The sequence below is a fragment of the Schistosoma mansoni genome (assembly GCF_000237925.1).
Source record: "Schistosoma mansoni, WGS project CABG00000000 data, supercontig 0196, strain Puerto Rico, whole genome shotgun sequence".
In the NCBI taxonomy this organism is placed as follows: Eukaryota; Metazoa; Platyhelminthes; class Trematoda; order Strigeidida; family Schistosomatidae; genus Schistosoma; species Schistosoma mansoni.
The window spans coordinates 272,255-292,343 of record NW_017386073.1 but is presented as its reverse complement, the minus strand read 5'-3'; the positions used below and the strand labels follow the sequence as shown (position 1 = coordinate 292,343).

The following is a 20,089-nucleotide window of genomic DNA, read 5'->3' as shown; positions in this document are numbered from 1 at the left end:
ATTAGGTTTCATGGGGATCGATACTCACAAACGATTTTGTAAACAATAATGCTCTCCAGAAATTCGAGCCTATATCACGGGTTGGAACAAGGTACACCACGATACCATAGTGTTTAGCTAGGGGAGCAAGTTTGCAAATTTGATTTGCAAAACATCACCAAAACGAATTGAATAACGTTATATTGAATGGAACTTACTGACCGAATCGTGGAAAGTGAAATAGTTTAAAAGGAACACGTATTGATGCCAAAGTGCCAATAGTTCGCCTCAATGAATAACTATAGGGAATCAGTGGTTTAGTCTCAAATGCAATTTCTCCATTAGAACAAAGGTAGTTTCTGGGATTTTTACCCAGTTTAAAATAGATTTATTTATTATGTTTTGGGTTTTCAAAACTCCTATGGATAAAAATTAGAATTTTTATTTACAAAACTACTATTTGCAGTTTTTCAGGTCGTATCTAGATATCCTACGCGTAGTATAAAATGTATTTCAAATCTTTTGCATGTTTCACTGAATCCGAATACAAACCTATGAAGTTATTCTCGCTGGATTTTGTTCTATCTTGCCAATGGTTTAAAATGTAGTAAATAATCCGAGTTTACCATTTATGTGAATAATTTGGTTTTACACGATGACAGAGAGCAACTTTTTAATATGGAAAAGCAGTTACTATCTCGCACATTCTTCTAGTATGCTCAAGATGATAGTCTTTCAACGATAGTAATTTTAGCATCTATGTGTAATTGTCATACAAAGATACATCATATGTAATAGAATAAGTGTGAAAAAACCACATGGTGTACACAATTTTCATATAATTAGCAGGATGGACTGGTATTTTACTAGCAGGTGAGGAAAACATCCATAAGACTGGGAGGAATTTGCGGGCGAAAACACTACATATGTCTATCCATTTTAAAAAATGTACTAGCTATATTCAACTAAGCAACTTGAAAAACCACATATAACTCGGATCACAATTGAAATCACGTGGAATTACATTGAATTGATTACAAAAAAAAGAAATATATAGGTGAATCAGCGAAAAAAGGCGTAAAATAAACTGAAAGACAAAGTACGTACAGGTCTACCACTAAATTTACCAATCTTATCAATCTGAAATGATAAATATAGCTTCACCAAAATTTATGCCAATGTTATGCTTAAAGCTGTAACTTAGAAAATCGAGTAACATTTCACTGTCAAATAATAGTAACCGAATTATTAACCGGTATTTAATAATTTGACACAGATAGTTTTCAGATTTAAAAATTAAGGTGCAAACTTTTCCAAACATTGAGCGAAAAGCCTCGTTCTGTCTACACTATATTTTCACAGTCGTAACATTTAAATGTCATTCAAAGTGTCATTTAAAATAGAAAAATAACGTACCACTAAATATATTGGAAGAGGTTACAAGAATAATGGATATAACTTTATGGATCGTTTCCTACTCATTAATAATCCGTTTTTCCATTTTGAAGTGTCTAGCTAGTAATCTAGAATACATACTACCCCTTTGACAGATCTATCAGTGCGAATGTAAAGTACATACTATAGGGCATCATATTTTGCTATTTTACATTATGTATTGATTAAATAGTCGTTTTAACAAAGCAGAGCTATATATTCATCATTTATAATGAACTAACTCACATCAGACTGTGTAATACTTTCACCAGGTTCTTCTTCTTCCCATTCATCATCTGAATCAATGGAATAATCAAGTTGATAATCATCACGAGCAAATGGTCTACGACCAGTAACGATACGACTACGACGTCGCCATGTACCATAATATGCAGGTCGATAATTTTCAACGAATTGAAATAACTTTGCACGTAGCCATACTGTTCCACCACTACCACGATTACCATGTTGTTTTAAAGCGATCGAGTTTATAACAGGATAGATATTATCTCCAAGATATTCAACTTCAGGAGGTTCACTGGATATAAAATACGAAATAAGATACTATCATTCATATAGTGAGTAGGCAATTACCATATTTTACAAAAGTAATGTTTTCTGATGTGTTTTCTTATTGAATCCATAAAATACGCACGGAACTTTTAGCTCCCGTAGACAACGGACTATTAGTGGCTCGTCACGAGACCTGAAGGAATATGTTTAATATTCACTGAAACTATGAGTGCAGACTGTGTTTCAAGCTAAAGTAAAACAGACTCAGTGCTCCATAGTTTTTAATGGTCCTCCAAATTCTTTCATTCAGTGTTAGAAACCATAATCAAACTAAAAGAAATCCCAAGAGCTACCAAATTAAAAGGCGAATTGATAAGGAATCTTATTTATGGCCGAAAGTCAAGAGAATAAAAAATATTGAGAAAGTATTGTCAAAAGTTACAAATCAATAGCTGTTTAAACTTAAATATAGGCCATGAACAGTGATAAGACGAAAACAAGTCACTTTTTAATGAAGGGGTAAACACTGAGAAACAATCTAAAACTATAAGTTACAATAGCTGTTATTCAGAATGATGGTTTTGAACTACTTCTATATGGACAAGACTAAACTTTAAGTCTATTATTGCCTATTGAAACCAAAAACAGTTGTTGAAAAATTTTGTAGTTAGTTCATTTGGAGCTAACAGAGAGAACTTCGAAAGGCATCGCAACGAAACAAGGCGTTCACTAAACATCCAACAACCATTCACAGTGCAAATTACAGATGGAAAACCTGTTGTCTATAGTCGTCGAGTGAATTATCCCATCATCAGATTATGACAAATTTTGTTGTATTGAAAGCACACCGAAACAAAACTGAACCAAATGACAGATAGGTGTAGAAAAAATTAGTGTACTTAACCGTAAACTTCAGATTCTGAGTTACTTTTGGGAACTTGAATAGCTTTGGATTAATAATTTTTCGACAGACAACTAGTACTTGGGACAGTCAGTTAGAAATAATCAACAAAAAATAGACAAAAAATGTATGTCAGCCAAAGCTGCTTGAGAAGAGTGAACTCAGAAAATCAGTTTACAACAAAGAGCCATGCACAAATAGGCGTTGACCCAAGTTGTCATATCACATTAGGTCGACGAGATGAAATTAAGATGTACGTCAAAGGAACCGAAATAATGTAGCAACATCCATAAGAAAGACTAAATATTGAGAATATAGTTCGAAAAAACAATCGAAAGGTATGTATAGAGGAATACTGGAAACATTGACCTATAGAGAAGTAACATATGAATGCCTCCGCGCCACTGGGATAGACCGTGAGCCATGTCTCTCAACCACTGGTAGCGGTTATCTCACGGACCCCAATCAGGTAGTCTGCACTTAACAACATGGCTCAAACCAGCAGCAGTAACGTCGAGTGATACCTAGTTTTTGTTTTGTCGCTCCTCGATGTTTTCCAACTTGTTTCTACACGAACAAGCATCACTCGTCGAGATAGGTGATGGTTAGATATACAGAACACATGTCATAAACACCTTAGTCAGTGAAGATTCACTACTTCATCAACCTACTTATTACCTTTGCCTGGTACCTTATCCTTAATCTCAACAATGCCTTCTCAACTGTTCCACGATACGCGAGCAATTTCTTGAAAACATCTATGATCGAAAGACTGCAACCTACACATGTCTTTCACCCACACAAACCATTTATCAAAGCCATCGAGTAACACAGAGCAGAATTCTGTTCAGTATATTCACTCTTTTATTGAAAAACGGACATCTTACCTACGCTACACGTGACACAAGTTGGGAAACGCTAACAGAACTTTCTGAATCCATCACGAAGCTTTGTTAGACACCAACCCACAAGGGTTGCTTATACTTCCTAGATAAGTGAAGTATTCAATCCACTCAACTACTTAACTTCTTATCACTAGTTAAGGTATAGACGCAAACTAGTCCTGAAACATTTTGCACTTAAAAAAAACCATCCTAAACATGCTAGAATTGTTGCTCAAATAGATCAAATGGCTGTATTTTGATAACGTTTTCACCAAATAGGACTGTGTCATATATGTATTCCATCCAAACACGTCTTCTAAAACTAGCCTAATTTTACTTAGTTTATTCTTTACCAGAACAGGATAAGCGTTGGGTGATTGTTGAAGCTGATATTTTAGATATCACATCAGTCAAACTGATTCCTCTGTGGTTATCACACGATTTTTGTCCTTTTGTAGATTAGACAATGGTCAGCAATCGAGACTAGTCAGGTTACGTCTAATTCCCAGACTCTAGGTAAGATTTCAGTCAACTAAGACACTAAAACTGAACCATCATCCCTAAAGATCTCTGGGGTCGAGACATCAGAGCTTGCTGCTCTCTCATTTTGGATTACCTATAACCTTTCCTAATTCACTAAGGGCTGAGGAACTCATGCTGATTTGCCATTCAGGTTGGCTAGGGATAGATGATAACTGAAAGGTGGCTGAAGGCCAGTTGAACTATTCCCTAAAATGTTCTGTCCATCTATCGAATCTCCCAGATTAAGAGTGAACAAAAGTTTGGTCCTTTACAAAGGTAGTCTCACACTTGCCTTTTGAATGCTTGCTTTCTTGATCAGTTAGTAGCATTGTCTAGCGTTACCCGTCACCAATGTTTTTTCATCTACCTCGCTTTCGTTGCTTAATATTGATCACGATGATTGAGTAAACCATTTATCGTTGATCTTTATCGTTATTCGATAGGATGTTTTCGAACCTTTATTAATCCAGTAGACGCTGCTAGAATCTCTTAATCTTTCACAGACTTATGAGTTAAGTTGTTGATAAATGTGATTGCTGTATTTACGGCTGCATGGATACTTTTTCAAGCTTGTTCAAAATGAACTGTTTCCTAACAATCAACTAGGTGCTTAGCTAATTCTTAACTGAATGTATCCTTCATATTCTTATCTTCGGATTGATATCGAAGGAGTCTTCTTGCTATGACTTTCCTACGTCCAGTAAAACGAATAGAAATGTGTGCTACTACTTCTGGGGCATAGACGGAGTCTAAGCGTCTACTCCAGTAGAAGAGGTAATTTCCTATTGAGCCTCTCTAACAATCGCTTATGGTGATATGACCTATGTGTGTTCATCTTTGTATTGATGTCGGGGGTTACCAGGTTAGGTAGTATCATTCGTTGTACTTAACGTTTTTACCTGCTAGGAATAATTAGTTGTTTGAGCAAAATTACAACAGACAGTCGTCGTTATTTGTTTGTGGAGCTGGAACGCTATACGACCTACTCGACTTTTAGTTTGACTCAGACTACAAACTATAGGGTGAAAATCACCTGCTACAACTACAACATCTGAGCAGGTGCCTTTCTGAAAGAGACCATGAAGTTTCATGTAAAACTCGTTGTTAACTCTATAAGGACAGTAGTCAGTGAGCCCATAGGCAAAAACGATAAAATGGCAACGGTGTGTTCCCTTTTCTGATTTTCTATTTCACCATTGGGACGGACACTAGATAAGCGGTTGATGTTAAGAATCCCGATAAGAGCTTCTTGTTCGGATTTCAGATTTACTTCTATATCTATGCCGGAATGATCACAAGTTGCTGTCACATCTCTAGATACATAAATGGTGTATTACGTTTGCTCCCTATACTGGCTGGGTGAAGTCAAGTGAATCACCAAGCTAGGATCATATAAGCGTGTTTTGGAGACACAGCATTAGTTGATGGAACGAGATTCTAGGGTCATAGCCAGTGACCTCTGTTGTTCGATTTGACATAGGGTTCGGACATTGAAAGCTGAAACACATAGTTCGAAGCGAGGTTTCAGGAGATCTGAAATAGCATTTTGTGAACCTGAACCGTTAGTATTGACAGCACGTTTTGAGGAAGTCAAATACAGAAGGTGAGAGTTGATAGAAGAGATATTTGGTGATGAAGATGGGGTCTGGTTATGATCAAGGTGATCTCACGTGTCGCTACAGCTATGAAGGCAGTTGTCACTCACCGAACCCTCACACCACGGAAAGATACTTGATATTTGATAAACCTGAGAGAAAAAACTGGATTAGTGGTGATCTTAGCAATCTGAGAGCATGACCACAGCACCCAGGGAACAACTCCTGGAGGCCGATTACACATTTACCTTTTGTGTAGAGTTTTTGATATGTTAGCTCCGTATTGCAAAAGCCCCGACCACCGAAGTCGAAAATCTGTAGAATAAGATGAAAATTTTAGAGTAAGCCCCTTCTAGTCCCTTACTTTTGTTTTGAGAATGAAGTACTGTCATAGATGATGGTTATCTGAGGGAAACACATTACTGCCGTCACACCCTTGTGCAGTTAGCAGTATGACTATGTCCGTGGACCTCAAGTTTCTGCTTTCGGTCTTACCGTTCTAAAACCGACCTGGTCGGTATGGTAAGACTTAAAGGAACAAGTGTCCCACCCAATATAGATAGATTGGATCATTCCATTATATAACCCCGATAATCACGTCAAGGTAGCAGCTATGGTCGGGAGGTAAACTCATAACCAGATGGATCTTATCAGTTTCTAACTTTTATGGTCATTCACAGGAAACTGTGATTTGAACTGATGATAACTAGCAGTGGCTGATATGGATGTTTGCTTTTGTCATTCAAAACCAACTTTGCTAAAGTCAATTTGATGGAAGCAGAATGTTTTTGCTTACAAACTTTTAAGTATAAATCTTTCAACTGAAGGTCTTCTAAAGATCGTAGACAAAATAACCGATTACTATAATATTTACAAGTTAGTTTTTGGAAGACCTTCTCTCTCATAAGTCAAATGCCCTTAAACTATATCCAAATTCCGAGGGTATCCACTTAAATACAATGACTGAGTGGACTGGTTGTTTCATCCATATATATATATATATATATATTAAGGATAACGTACATTGGCCAAGTACTTGGGTAGGATAATGGTAATATCTGTCCTGTTCGTAGTTCATGAAGATAGTTAGCACGTCCGAATTTAAATAACCCAAGTGATGAAGCTGCATCTTTATCGTTTCCGTCTACCCATGCATGTCTTAAGTTTTCTATGTTGCTTTGTTTTGAGGAAAGTAAAGCCTGTGACATTCTGTGTAAAGGAGCCATTCTCATATCCTTTCTGACTTCAAATTGTATAAATGGTCCACAGTCTGTACCAGAGATGGTATTAGTTTCCTGAAAAACAAATAAAACAATAAGTGAAAACTAAAAGACCTTTCTGATTTCTGATTTCACAAGAAATCCTAACAAAACTGCCCGTTGTTTTTCTTCTCTCTGAGTTTTCAACTCTTCTTCCCTTTTCTTTTCTTGCTCTTTTTGCAACTTTTCTTCCTCTTTCTTGCGTTTTTCCTCTCTGAAACAAAAAGCGATGATATGAATATAGAAAACAAACAGAACTAAGAAATTTGAATGACATGAAACATACTCCTTCTTTTTACGTTCATTTTCTCTTTCCTCTTCTTTTTTGCGCTGCTCTTCCTTACGTTTCAGACGCTTCTCTTCTTTCTTACGTTCCTCAGCATCTCTCTTTTCCTGTCTTTCTCGTTGCTGCCTTTCCTAGTCAGAAAAGTTTAGATAATCGAAAAGAAAAACCTTCTCCAATTTCTTTTGTTTTCTTTCAAGTTCCCTTTGATGCTCTCTGGCTATACGTAAACGTTCAAGTTCAGCGCGTTTATGTGCCTTTTGATAATCTGTGACGATCTTTTCAGAAGTTGATTTCTATGTAAGAGGATTTTTGAGAAAACAAAAGGTTGATACAAAGTAGTCAGATGTAAAACCAATTAGTGTTAGCCACATTTAGCAAAAAGGAACAAAATAACAAAAATTGGTTATCTAACCACATACTTTGTTTTTTCAGTCATCTTTCCTAAATATACTTCCCAGGAATAATACTTTTACTGACGCTAAGATTAACCATAGACAAGACATATTATGAATTTGCCACAAAAAAGTGCCTTAGTATGAATCAAGCTCTTACACTAGAATACCCGTTACATAACTTTCAAGTCATTTACTTCCCTCCAAAATAAAATTTTGACAGCTAGAGAACTGCAAATAAATATGCCTACTGGTGCTTACCTCTGATAGCTTTACGAAAACTGATCAGCTAATCTTATATATTTGACTGTGGACAATTGCAATTTAGCGATTCTTAAGTCCCAACCGATAGAGAAAGCTAAACACCCTTGTTATTAGTTGTTCTTAAAATGGAATTCCTTCAAGTTCTGCAAACGTCGTGATAAGTAAACTCTTTCCGTCTTTTCTAAATATTACGTGGAAAATCTAAAAAAGGAAATTACTCCAGCATTACCAACCACAAGAAAACGTTTCGGTAAGATATTCACACTAATTAGTATATATTTTCTCCTGGATATCATTAGAGACGGACAATACCCAACCTGAGTAACTACTACTAGGTAGTAAAAATGATCAATTCATTGACAGGTTAGATACTACATTTGTCCATGTTTGGTAGAGTATTCAAACGGTTTGATATCAGTAAAATTCCCAAGATTATGGTTATCCTGAACTGTCATTGTTTCTTTGTAAGGTCTCACAAGGTCGTCTGTTATTCGCCACCCTACAAGTCACGAATAGATGCCTTTCAACCATATAACTAAGGTATTTTATAACTGAGTAAACAGGTACTTCCTCATTAAGTAATTGTATAAACTTAAGTCAAACGTACAACATAACTCATTTCCACTTTTTTGTAGAAATCATAGACATTTGTGTAGTGACTTAAAAATTTTAGTAAATAATTGGAGCTATCTGGGGAACGTGTCCTGAGAATATTCTTCATTTTCAAGCTTTACGTTCAAACAGCCCATAGAAGCATGTAATCCAGTATATTTAAATTAACTGAACTCATCAAGACAAATATCATTACTAATCACATACAGCTTGATATTGCCAGTTTCGGGGTCTATTTACCCCCATTCGACTCCCCAAAAGTAAGCATATGGAATGACGTTTGGCCCATTAAAAGTCAATCAGCGACGGCCCCCAAATGCCCTGGTACGGCCGAGAGTAGGGAGAGTCCGCTCTCCCTCTCGAAATGCTCTCACATAGCCACGCGTATATAGCCTCTGTCAGGGAAGTCCTACTCACTGCCTTCTCGTGGCGGGGGTGTTGTTTACGAAAGTGAGAGGACGAAAAGCGAATGTCCGGTGCTTTAACCGGGTTGGTGGACACAGAAAGTCCACCTAGGGGAGTTGGAAAACCCTGATTCCAAACCAATGGTGCACATGGACTCCAGTATCCTAAGGTAACAACTGGAGTATGAATCAATCGTCGGTCACCGGCTACCATGGGACTGCATCTCCTCACGATACTCCACTGCCTTGTGGGTTAGACCTTTAGGTCAAAGGCTCCGGGTGTGAGCCCCTAAGAAAACCATCTGCTTCAGTTTGGGCACCTGGGCATTATCACAGCCCTCAAGCAAATCGAATGAGATTTTTATGGCGCATATGTATCTGGTGCTTCCTTGTACCAATATTCATGTGTTTAAATAAATAAATACATAAATAAATAAATAAAACGATCAGTGACGAAGGTAAGTTTCTACTTTATATTCCGAAAATCTTGATTTTCGATATTACTCCACATTTTTACTCACAGAGGGCGTTTTTTCGCTTTAAACTATGTTCGCTATTATTATTATTTTTTAATTCCATTGATAGTATCATTTCTTGACTGTTATGCTACTCATATTGTTGATTTCATCTGCATGTGCAGACGCAGTATGACAACTAGTCCCGATAAATATTGACCGGTTGATTAGGTTGGAAATTAAATCAAAAACTCCGTATAAGACCAGTTTAACACTAATAAGTTAGTTTGTACGCTAATGGGAATCTTAACTGATGACACACCGCCATGAAAGTCGGTGGAGTTCTGAGTGAGATTAAGGACTATATACAAACCCTTTACACAGAATAACAACAATAATTACGGTCCCTAAAAATTGACTGAACCGTGAGCAAATAGGTGGGAACACGGAATCAAACTTTGGAGACTAGACAATATTTTGGACCAACTAACAATTGTATGATTAGACCATAAGCAAACACACATCAATGGAGACTTAGGTCATTTCCTGCTTGTTGGCCAGAACTTAACACCGATTTACGACACTGCCGAACCGATTACATGCTTAAGACAACTCGGAACAACTAATAAAAGCATAATTATTTGTAGGTAACGAATAATGAAATGTAGATCCACACCGCTCTGATATTTCAAATCCGAAACCTTGATAGTTTTTTTCCGTGTAATTGGAGAAACTACCTCAGCTATAACTAACTCAAAACTATATGAACAAATTAAGATATCAAAACGGAAGGATTCGTTACTAGGTTACAGTGAGTGTCCTGTAGTGTGGTATACAACTTGAAAAGTACCATGTACAGGTGGGTGACACTAACACTTTTTTAGCAGACCGAAACTAAATAAGTGTCGTTAACTGGAGAACTTTTATGGATTTAAGTATCCCTAAGGCCTTACAGGTTTAGTTCGCTCCATAGCCAAAGAAACCAAACTTCCCGCAAACGAGACAGTACACCGCAAAGATATGCAAACAAACTAATGAACATACTGGATTTTTAATCACTGTATAATAAAAAAAATTACTTCGTTCATCTGAACTAACTGGTAACTTTTGTAACCCTGTGTCAAAATGAAATAAAACTATCCCTTTGAGAAAGCAAATTATTCCGACTCAGTAATTAGGCACAACAATTAGTGAAAAGATAAAACTAAAGGCGAAAAGTCATAAAGCAGTAAGAAGTTTGAATGGCTTCATCACACTGATTTCCCGAACTCTGCTTGATCTAAGCACATTACTTTCGCTTCTAAAGTCAAATAGCGTCATCAGAGGCTATTAGTAATGAACTTATAGTGACCTACTTTTGTGACGAGAATGCGATTGGTATAATTGAAACAATTATTACTATAACCAATTGTATCAGTGATTGTTTTACTTTACTTGATTTTTTAAGTGTACAAAAGACACTTTTCCTTCCTTTGCCTGTTACCTTGCTTGAACTCGCTTACGCTCGGCTGTTCCGCTCCTAAACTTTGACACGTCTCGGTATTCTTCCGATACCTTGAGATCGCCAACAAATATATATTAATTCAACTGTCAACAGCCTTCTGGTTCTTGAGTTACCGATTGATCCAACTCGATATCTGGAACGTAATCTTCCTATAGTGGTGATCATATCCAATCGCAACTCGACACCATATACAAACTTTTATTTCACTTAACACTTTCTGCTGGACTTTCTTCAGCAAAAGGTCAAATAAATTGAAGTCTTTCGCCCAAATTAACTTCTGTCCTCATGTGGTATTTTCGATCGTCATTACTTCCGTTAGGGTGATGTAACTTTCAGCCTTTGGAAGGTTTGCGTCTAGTATGATTGTACTCTGTGTCCTAGGCGTTTATTTAAAAAAACCTGAGTAAAAACTTGGAGATCAAGTGATCCAATCACTAGGTAAGCGCACTGAACCCATTTATGTTTAATGGTAAAAGCAGTCAAGAACAACTATCATAAATACAAGTGTAAGATTGAAGCAACCTGATAACCGGAAATAGGAGTTAAAATTTAGAATGTGCCAGAATGTTAAATTAAAATGGTATATATAAGACGAGGCTTGCTGTGTAGGGGCAGTGAAATGTCCATAAGCCCTAGCCAAATCATCCGGGAGTTGAGTCACTGAATATCGAACAGATCATCTATCCCCGTTAAAGTCGAGGACAAAAAAGCGCGCATCAGTTAATCATACGCTATGGACTAGCTCATGCGGTGGTGGTCTCATTAAAATCTCTGTACTCATTCTTACTAATATATTTACGTAATCACGCTCTTTGTGTTATGCAGTCTTCAAAGCAGACATAGTAGTTTCATACGTCGAATGTGGTAATCCATCTTAGATGCTGACCGCAAGGTGTGACTTCGAAGTTAGCTCGTTCGATACACCGTTCCCGTCTAACTCTAGTAGGCCTCTAATCATTCGACATAGATCATCAACGTTGACGGTCTACAGCAGTATCTTCCTAAATGCATGGTGAAGTCCAAGACGGTGACGAGTTCTTTTGATGTGCCTATTGACGTTTTGACTCTTAGGGCCAGTGAAATGTCATAAAGTCTCTAAGCCCTAGCAAAATCATCCGGCAGTTGGGTCACTGAGTGCCGAACAGTTTGTCGATTCCCATCAAGACCAAGGAAAACCAACATGGATCAGTTAATAGCATGCTATGCCGCACTCTGTTTCGTTTATCTACCGTAAGCAGCATATTTCTGTAATAACTTTGTTCGTGCAGTATGGTCATTTAAGCAGCCATAGTACCTGGATATGACGGAGGGGTAATTCACTCTATGTATTAGTCTCGAGGTGTTACTTCGATGTCAGCTGGTTGATCACATTATCCCCGTCTAACTCGAGCAGGCTTCCAATAACTTGACACAGATCATCTGCGTTAGTGATTCACACTGGCGATGCTAGGTATTTGGTCCAAATTACTTTTCAACCTATACAAATTCAGTCTACAGAGTAATTCCGAACCAAGAATTAAATCAACAATACCTCGTACATAATCCGAATTCGAACTACTGTCAACTTCAAAACTCTACTATTTAAAAGCGAGAGCAACACAGGAGAGTTTCAAAATGTCATTATATTACTTTGTATTATATTCATGTGGCCTAGTAATATGTCCTTGTTACTCTCACATAAAATAGTCATATATTGTATCATCTCCGTCAAGTTTTAGTGAAGACCATGTAAATGTATCCCTCGTAAGTCAACCTACTGTGGAAAAACGTATTGCATATACACAAGCGATCGCAGTCTAAGTCTTAACCAAGCTCTCCGTCGTATTACCGTAAGTAACATGTTACTTGACGGTAAATGACAAGATTTCTGCATAAGCATTTTACGGAACGTCCACATTTTCTACAGCTTCTAAACTTTTGTTACAACGGTGATTACCAGTTTTACCAATATAAAGTATACGCTTTGCATTTGATGTTATCTCACATGGCAGATAATGAATCGAATTCCTTATTACATGTAGGTCACCTTAACCCCGTTTTCCGTTCATTTACATGTAACACGGGTTTGACAAATTTCTAGACGACATCTGGAACTCTTCACGAACCATACCATGGTATTTGTATTTCTTTGAATTTACTCATTCGACCGTTACACCGATATTATCTAAACGAATAATCAGCGCAACTGTCAGCGTAACGGGAACAAAACTGTGAAAATCTCCCCATAACATTTCATTGGACAGTTTTGTCATTTACTTGTTTCTTTGGCCAGACTCAAGGGGACGGTATGGTTCAGTGTACTACCGTCAGCCTTTGATCGTATGCATGGAAAGGTTACTGAAATCCCCACTGATTTCTAATCCCACCTTATGGAGAATATTCTGATCGGTTTCCAGGTATAGAACTCCTGTTTATTAACTATCCCTTTTGTTTTTAGCACGTTGGCTCGTGTTAGACGAACTCCTGAATGCCTTTTACAGGCTGTACCGTTTGAGGAACTTTGTACTTTAATATAACTCATTATCTTTGTTGAGGAAGAACCGTTTGAATAGGACACAGAGTTTGTGTTTTAATGCATTTTAATTCAACTTACTCGAAAACGCTTCATTGTTGGTTTTTTCTCCTGATTAAAAATTAAATATCTATCCTCCTAGTTGTCTCATGTTCAGCTTTGATGATTGTGTTGTTGGGGCTCAATGTCACTATACTCCTCTCCTACCAGAATCAACCTGACGTTGGTTCGATGCCGAATTGAACGAGATTGTCGCGCGCCTGATGTTATCATGAATAATACGAATTCTCCGGCTATTAATAAGCTGAAACGTAAATCGAAAAGAAAGCAGTAGCCTTCAGTCAAGAAAGACATATGGCGATTTCAAAATCTTTTTTTACAACACAAAAAATGAAAATCTTTGTGAAGATTATATAGGAGATGATCAAAGTGGGACCATAACAATTAGGAATGACTTCGTGTAGAGATATTTTAATAAACCGCCGTAAGATGAGTAATAATGGTCCTTGGTTAATAGTTTAACTTGTAGATAGTACAAGTGTTTCGCATTTAGAAATATTGAAAACAATCAATATTGCAGAAGTTTTATTATTGGTATTATATTTCGTTTAGATCATAAAGTCAAAAAAGCCAATTTCAGTAAGCTGTCCATATCAGTTGATTTCCAATTGCATCTGCATGAGTAGACTAACCGAAAGAACAAAAATATAACAGTGGAAATGAAGAATTCCAACCAGCGTTCTAGTTGGTTTCCTTGGTTTGATACGGTTTATTAAGTTACGGGGAGATTTTCTTGACCTCATTACTACTTAATCATGATAGAATTTAGTAATATTACTAACACATACGAATTGTTATCAAAAATTCTTTCCATGTGTGAAAAGTGATAATTATGTGAGTTTTGGACAAATAGCTGGCAGTAATTAGTTAAACATGAGTGTATCCGTAAGAGACATGTTCTTGACTCAGTGTCATTTATGTTCATATTCCCCGGCTGATGGTTCATACAAGTCAGTCGCAAGTATCAAGTTTCTCATAAGTTAGTTATCAATATATCGATTAAAAATTGTTGAAACCCATCAAGCATATGTACCATAAACATAGGTGCTGCACGATGCTTCCGGCTAACTAAAATCTTTACAAGATGATAAACAGTGTGTGATGTTCGTGTGATTATCAGGGAGAACATAATCTGTAACCAAGGGGGGCTACAACTCTCAACTCATGTCTGTGATAATGGCTTGAACCTTAATCAGTGTTGGGATGAATTGGACAGTGTTTTCAGTGTGTAGAAGATTTGCTTGACCGCTTATACTGATGATTTTCATGCATGGTTGTGCCAAGAAACCCCCGATTACACTGACTGAATGAGCGACTGATGGAGAAACACACTGGAATCATCTGTAATAGATAAAGATGACCACAAGAAAACAACACTATTTAGTAGTAATTACAAGCTAATTTGGTGACTGATTTTGTTAATAGTTTCATCAATTTTATCAATCATAATACGTGATTGTCAAGTCATGTCAATGCTTTATGACGATATTCTGAAACCATAATGTTTAACTAGTTATAGTGCTGATTAAGGATTAGCCAGTTGGAAATTGATATTGTTGTTTTAGGTGCTTCTGAAACATTACAGGTTTTTAGCCTCATTAGATCTCAGCAGTCCGATTATATTATAGTTTGCGATCCAGAGATATTCGTTCACCAATTTTTAACTTCAATACTAGGCCATGCGGTTTATTTGGAATGCTTGTTTGACTAAAAAGTAAGTAATATTTCAGCCACTATATCAGTTCAGCACGATAGTACCTGAATTCGGTTACTTTATTGTCTGAACAATGTCTTCCCTGGCAAATAATGTAATAGACGATTCATAAACCTAAATACTTAAGGCGATAGTCACTGTACAGTGTAATCGATAAACGAACCCACCAGTGATGAAATGAAACGCTCACCACCACATTAACTTCTTTTGACCTTGTATGACTGTCTTGTTCATCCATCAATCACAATTTCATGTTCATTGTGTAACAATATTCGCCTTGTTGACTCATTTTTCCTATCATCTAGTTACTTTTCGGTATTTATGTCTATCCTTTTCCCTATGTAATCGACTGTACTGTTTATTTGTATACTGATCTTATTAATTTACGTTTTAGAAACAGATAAAGTTTACTAAGCCAAATAGTTTCTTGTTCTGACTTTCGCGAAACCAAGACTCTGTGCTCGATAGTCTAGAGAATAACTTGGAGTTGTACCTGTAGGAAATTACCTACTACAAAGTTTCAAACAGTTAATTCGATATACTTACTGAAATGACTTCCAATAAATATTACGATACCAATGAGATTTCAGAGTTACCACCGAATCATCTGAGAGTTTATGATGAGGACCAACTCAAAAGGACAAACCCAAAACCAATAGCATCATAGGACTAGAGTGACATAGGGTACGCATAACCCAGTTAGAAAAAAGAAATTGAGCTGGAAACGTTACGCCGCCAGGGAAATGAAAGCTTCGGCCGATCTGTAAGCAACGACGAGGATGTAATATTAAAAATATCTGTATTTACCAAAAAGAGAAATCTTATGAGTTGGTGGTACACCGATAAATCACTGGAATTTAATTAGAAATTCTGAGGAATACGTCGGGAGTGAGAATATTGGATTTAGAGCTAACCCAAATTAATTGATTCAATATTGTGACGGCGAAGCGAAAGCTGCCATCCTTCATTGTACTATAATAGAACCGGATATTGGTTACCTTCAAGCTTGTAGAGGAAACGTCCATCGACAACTTGTTAAATTTTCCCAATATAAGAAGTAATCAACCAGATATTTTAAGAAGATTGTCTCGAGAAATGAAAGAATGTGGTCTGACAATCAAACGGATGAATTACATTTATGACATGAACTCTTCTAGAACTATTGACACTCTGGTTCCGAAATTACCGGCGCATCTTCAAAAGAAGTGGCTAAAGGTAGCTTTTCAGATTATAAGAGGTGGTCGTGAGCCTCTGTTCGCCGATCCTACTGAGTTTGTAAAGCAATAAGTTGATATGGCTAATACCCGATAAGGACTACTCGTCAACCGCGGTAGTAATAGTGACACTAGGGATGTTGATGCTTTAAAGGGAAAATTAGTGCAGATTACAACGCGGCAAGGATATCTTATGCGACTACTAGTGATGACAATGTTCCCTTACGTAGTTCACCCTGTTTGGAGTGCCCAGGTAAGCATTCTGTAGATTAGTATCGGAAGTTTAAAGACAAGAATGTTAGAGAAAGGAAAGAATTTGTTCCTAGACACAAGTTGCGCAATGTTTGTCCAAAGGCTTGCCATGTAGCAAAAACTGTCGATCACCAAGGTCATGTGCTGTTGAAGGATGCGGTTGGAGACACCATACCCTGTTACACAGGAAGCAGGAAGAACAGAGAGATAGCAGTGAAGGTGCTTACCCAGTTCTATACGGAGGAAAGTGTTAAAAAACTACTGACGGTTTACATGACTGTGCCAACGGCGAATCAAATGGCATCCTGTTTTCATTTAATAGACATAAGTTTTCCGAGGGCTGAAGACGAGAATGTTAAACTGTTGATTGGGTGTAGCACACCGAGCGTACACGGGTGAAAGAGGTAAGAACCGGAAAGATGAATGAACCGTCTGCTGTGAGGACTCTATTAGCTTGGCCGCTGTTCGGCCCCTACGGGGAAATTCATGAAAGCAACCGTTTACTTAACTACCTCTCAGATAAAGAGAAATCAAAGGATAAGTTTGAACAATTATACTCAACTGAATTCAAAGATTCATCTGGTCGCACTACATCAATGTCTGTGGAAGATCATATAGCATTCAGTGCTATATCAAACTCAGTGCAAAAGTTAAATGGGCACTGTCAAATTGCTATACCTTGGAGGCACGAACACAAGTTACCTAATAACAAGAAATTAGCATAACGCGGACCAAGCTGTTTGAAAGGTCCATTTATTCGGGATACGAAGTTGCTACAAGACCATGAGGGCGCCATGACTCAGTATATAGAATGAGACAACACCGAAAAGGTAAACGATGAATACTCTGACGGACGAATTTGTTACCTTCTTTATCACCCTGTCTTCCATTCCAAGGAGCTCAACAAGTCAAGAATAGTGTACGCTGGAACGTCTTTAAACAAGAATCTTTATTCTAGGCCTGATTTAGTCAGTAACTTAGTAGACGTATTCACCAGGCCTCGGCAACGACCAATAGGTCTTGTGGCGGACATTGAAGTCATGTCCCACCAAGTAGTACTACCGGTGCATGATCGAGACGCTCTCAGGTATTTGTGGTGTCCAGGTGGGGACTTATAAAAGGAGCCAGAGGTCTATAGAATGAAAGTCCATCTGTTCGGAGTAACCCTATCGCTATGTTGCACCACATTTGCCTTTCAGAAAACGATTTCTGATGATCAAGATAAATTCCCCGGGGTTGTTGCGCAATCAGCTAAGGAACAGTCCTTTGTGAACGATTTATTGATAAGTTTGAAAGCTATGAAAGAAGCCAAACTGACATATTCACATTTCGATAAACTCCTAAGTCTGGGAGGATTCAACTTAAATAAGTGGACTAGTAATAGTGTCGAAGTGTAGGAGTTCGTTCCTGAGGAAGATCGTATTGAAGGAAACTTTACCTTCTGTTAGTCCATTGAGACGAATTAGAGAACTCTGGTAATAAAATAGAACGCCCGAACAGACGAATTATGTTTCCAAGTTCATGAGGATCATGGAAACCTAGCCAGAGGAAATATTTCATCGTACTTGGCGTCTATCTTCTACCTAGTCAGGTTTATAGCGCCAATTATACTACCAGTCAAAGTGATTTTACAAGATAGCTGTCGGCAGAAATTAGACGGGGACGCAAAGTTTTAATACAATAAAAATTAAGAAAAACTCAGCCAAAATAAAATACATTTTTGAAATTGAGACGATTTGTCGAATTTCAGTAAGGAATACGTCGAGTGACACTGTAAGACACATTTTGAGGGTTTTGGGTGTGAAAATCCCTCCACGCATACACTTGCAACTTGTTCTTACTGATTTCTTTAGTTGGACATTTTTGTGAGTGTTTTTGATTCCATTTGAGATGGTTATATTTTATTTTATCACAGTTTTCTTACTTTTCTTTTGCCTTTACTGTGTTTGTATGTTTCTTCCTGAGTTGTATTTATGTTGTTTTAGTTGATACTTAATCTTAGCGGCAACCATATTCATTGCTCCTCTCGTTGAGTGTGCTGCTTGAGTTGACTGAGATTGTGCATTCTGATTGTGAATTGGAGCACTTTTCCAGAATCGGAAACCCTTTTTGTTAGAAAGCAACAAACTGTTATCTTTTGAACGGGTTTTTACTTGATTTATCCAGAAAGGGATAGAATAACAATTACATTTTGGCGCGTTCGAAAGTTTTTTCTACATTCCTTACAAATTTGTCTATTTATTGTAATTTAGATCGGTTATTGTGGGAATAATTATTAGTCGAATAACTGAGTGGAAATATTTGTTTAGAACCGTTGTTTCTCCAATCACCTTGATCTGACTTTAATTGGGGTCCACACCTATCTAGTTTATTATTATTATTATTATTATTATTCACAAACACCTTATGGGTACATAAGTGCTGTGAAGAAACCATTTTGGGTTTCTTCAAAATTGCAATAATACACAATTTTCAATAATGTTAACATTGCATATGCCATGTTTGAGAAAGGAAGGAAAAGGAAAATAAAATATTAATAATAGAATAGTAATAATAGTAATAATAAATCAGGTTCTGCGTAATTGGTAAGAATTTCGAATTGATTTTGGAGGAGGAAAGGAAGAAACTAAGGAAATAGAAATAAAGGAGACGCGGAATACGTAAATATTTTAACAAGAATAAACAACTATGTATGTATAGCAAAATGAGTAATAAAAATAAAATAAAACAGAATAAATTAATAAGTAAATAACTTATTATTGCGGTAAGATATGACGTTAGAATAAATGTTTGTGCGTGTACAGTCATAGTTTTGGGTGATGCTATGAAAGTCTCAATTAAGTGCAAAAGATAATCTATATGTATGAGTCGTGTATATACATAGTGAAGATAAAACGGGTCTGATAAGTTGAATTCAACGTAACTCAAGTTATTGTCTCAATCCAAAGCTTCGTAATCTTAAGAATAATATTTATTTTGAAGGAAAAAAAAGGAGAGAGAAAAGAAATGAACACATGGTGAAAGGGTCCAACCATGATCATAATAGTGTAATGGGTATAGACTTTTGAGATGAACGAATAATTTTAAAATAATAATAACAACAATAATAAACCCTTACGGATAAATACGTGTAGATTTATGTAACAGTATACAGAGTGAAACCGGGTATTAGTATAAACACTAGTGCAATAATAATAATTTAGTATGATGCTATCATAGTCATAATTAACTGCAAAGAATGATTAAATATAAGTTTCCATATGTTATATATATGTTGTGAATATTTAAAAAAAAATTATTTGTTTAAGTGGAACATAGGGTTTTTTGTTTTTA

At 36.8% G+C, this 20,089-nt stretch overlaps 2 protein-coding genes across 2 annotated transcripts in view; one reads left to right on the top strand and one right to left on the bottom strand.

The window, feature by feature from the left end:
- The window catches only part of Smp_169140 (hypothetical protein), a gene marked incomplete at both ends in the record, with an annotated part of 29,411 nt that extends 13,153 nt beyond the window's left edge, over positions 1-16,258 (bottom strand). The window contains 6 exons of the mRNA XM_018793832.1: positions 1,660-1,951; positions 6,852-7,123; positions 7,163-7,301; positions 7,374-7,504; positions 7,541-7,666; positions 16,205-16,258. Of these exons, the coding sequence (XP_018647120.1) occupies positions 1,660-1,951; positions 6,852-7,123; positions 7,163-7,301; positions 7,374-7,504; positions 7,541-7,666; positions 16,205-16,258 (1,014 nt within the window). The remainder of the gene's footprint in view (positions 1-1,659; positions 1,952-6,851; positions 7,124-7,162; positions 7,302-7,373; positions 7,505-7,540; positions 7,667-16,204) is intronic.
- A 917-nt stretch (positions 16,259-17,175) lies between these two features.
- On the top strand, positions 17,176-17,481 carry Smp_086370 (hypothetical protein; the record flags this gene model as incomplete). Its single annotated transcript, XM_018793821.1, has 1 exon — positions 17,176-17,481. The coding sequence occupies one exon, from the start codon at positions 17,176-17,178 to the stop codon at positions 17,479-17,481; it is 306 nt and encodes a 101-aa protein (XP_018647119.1).
- Between the last annotated feature and the right edge of the window lie 2,608 nt (positions 17,482-20,089).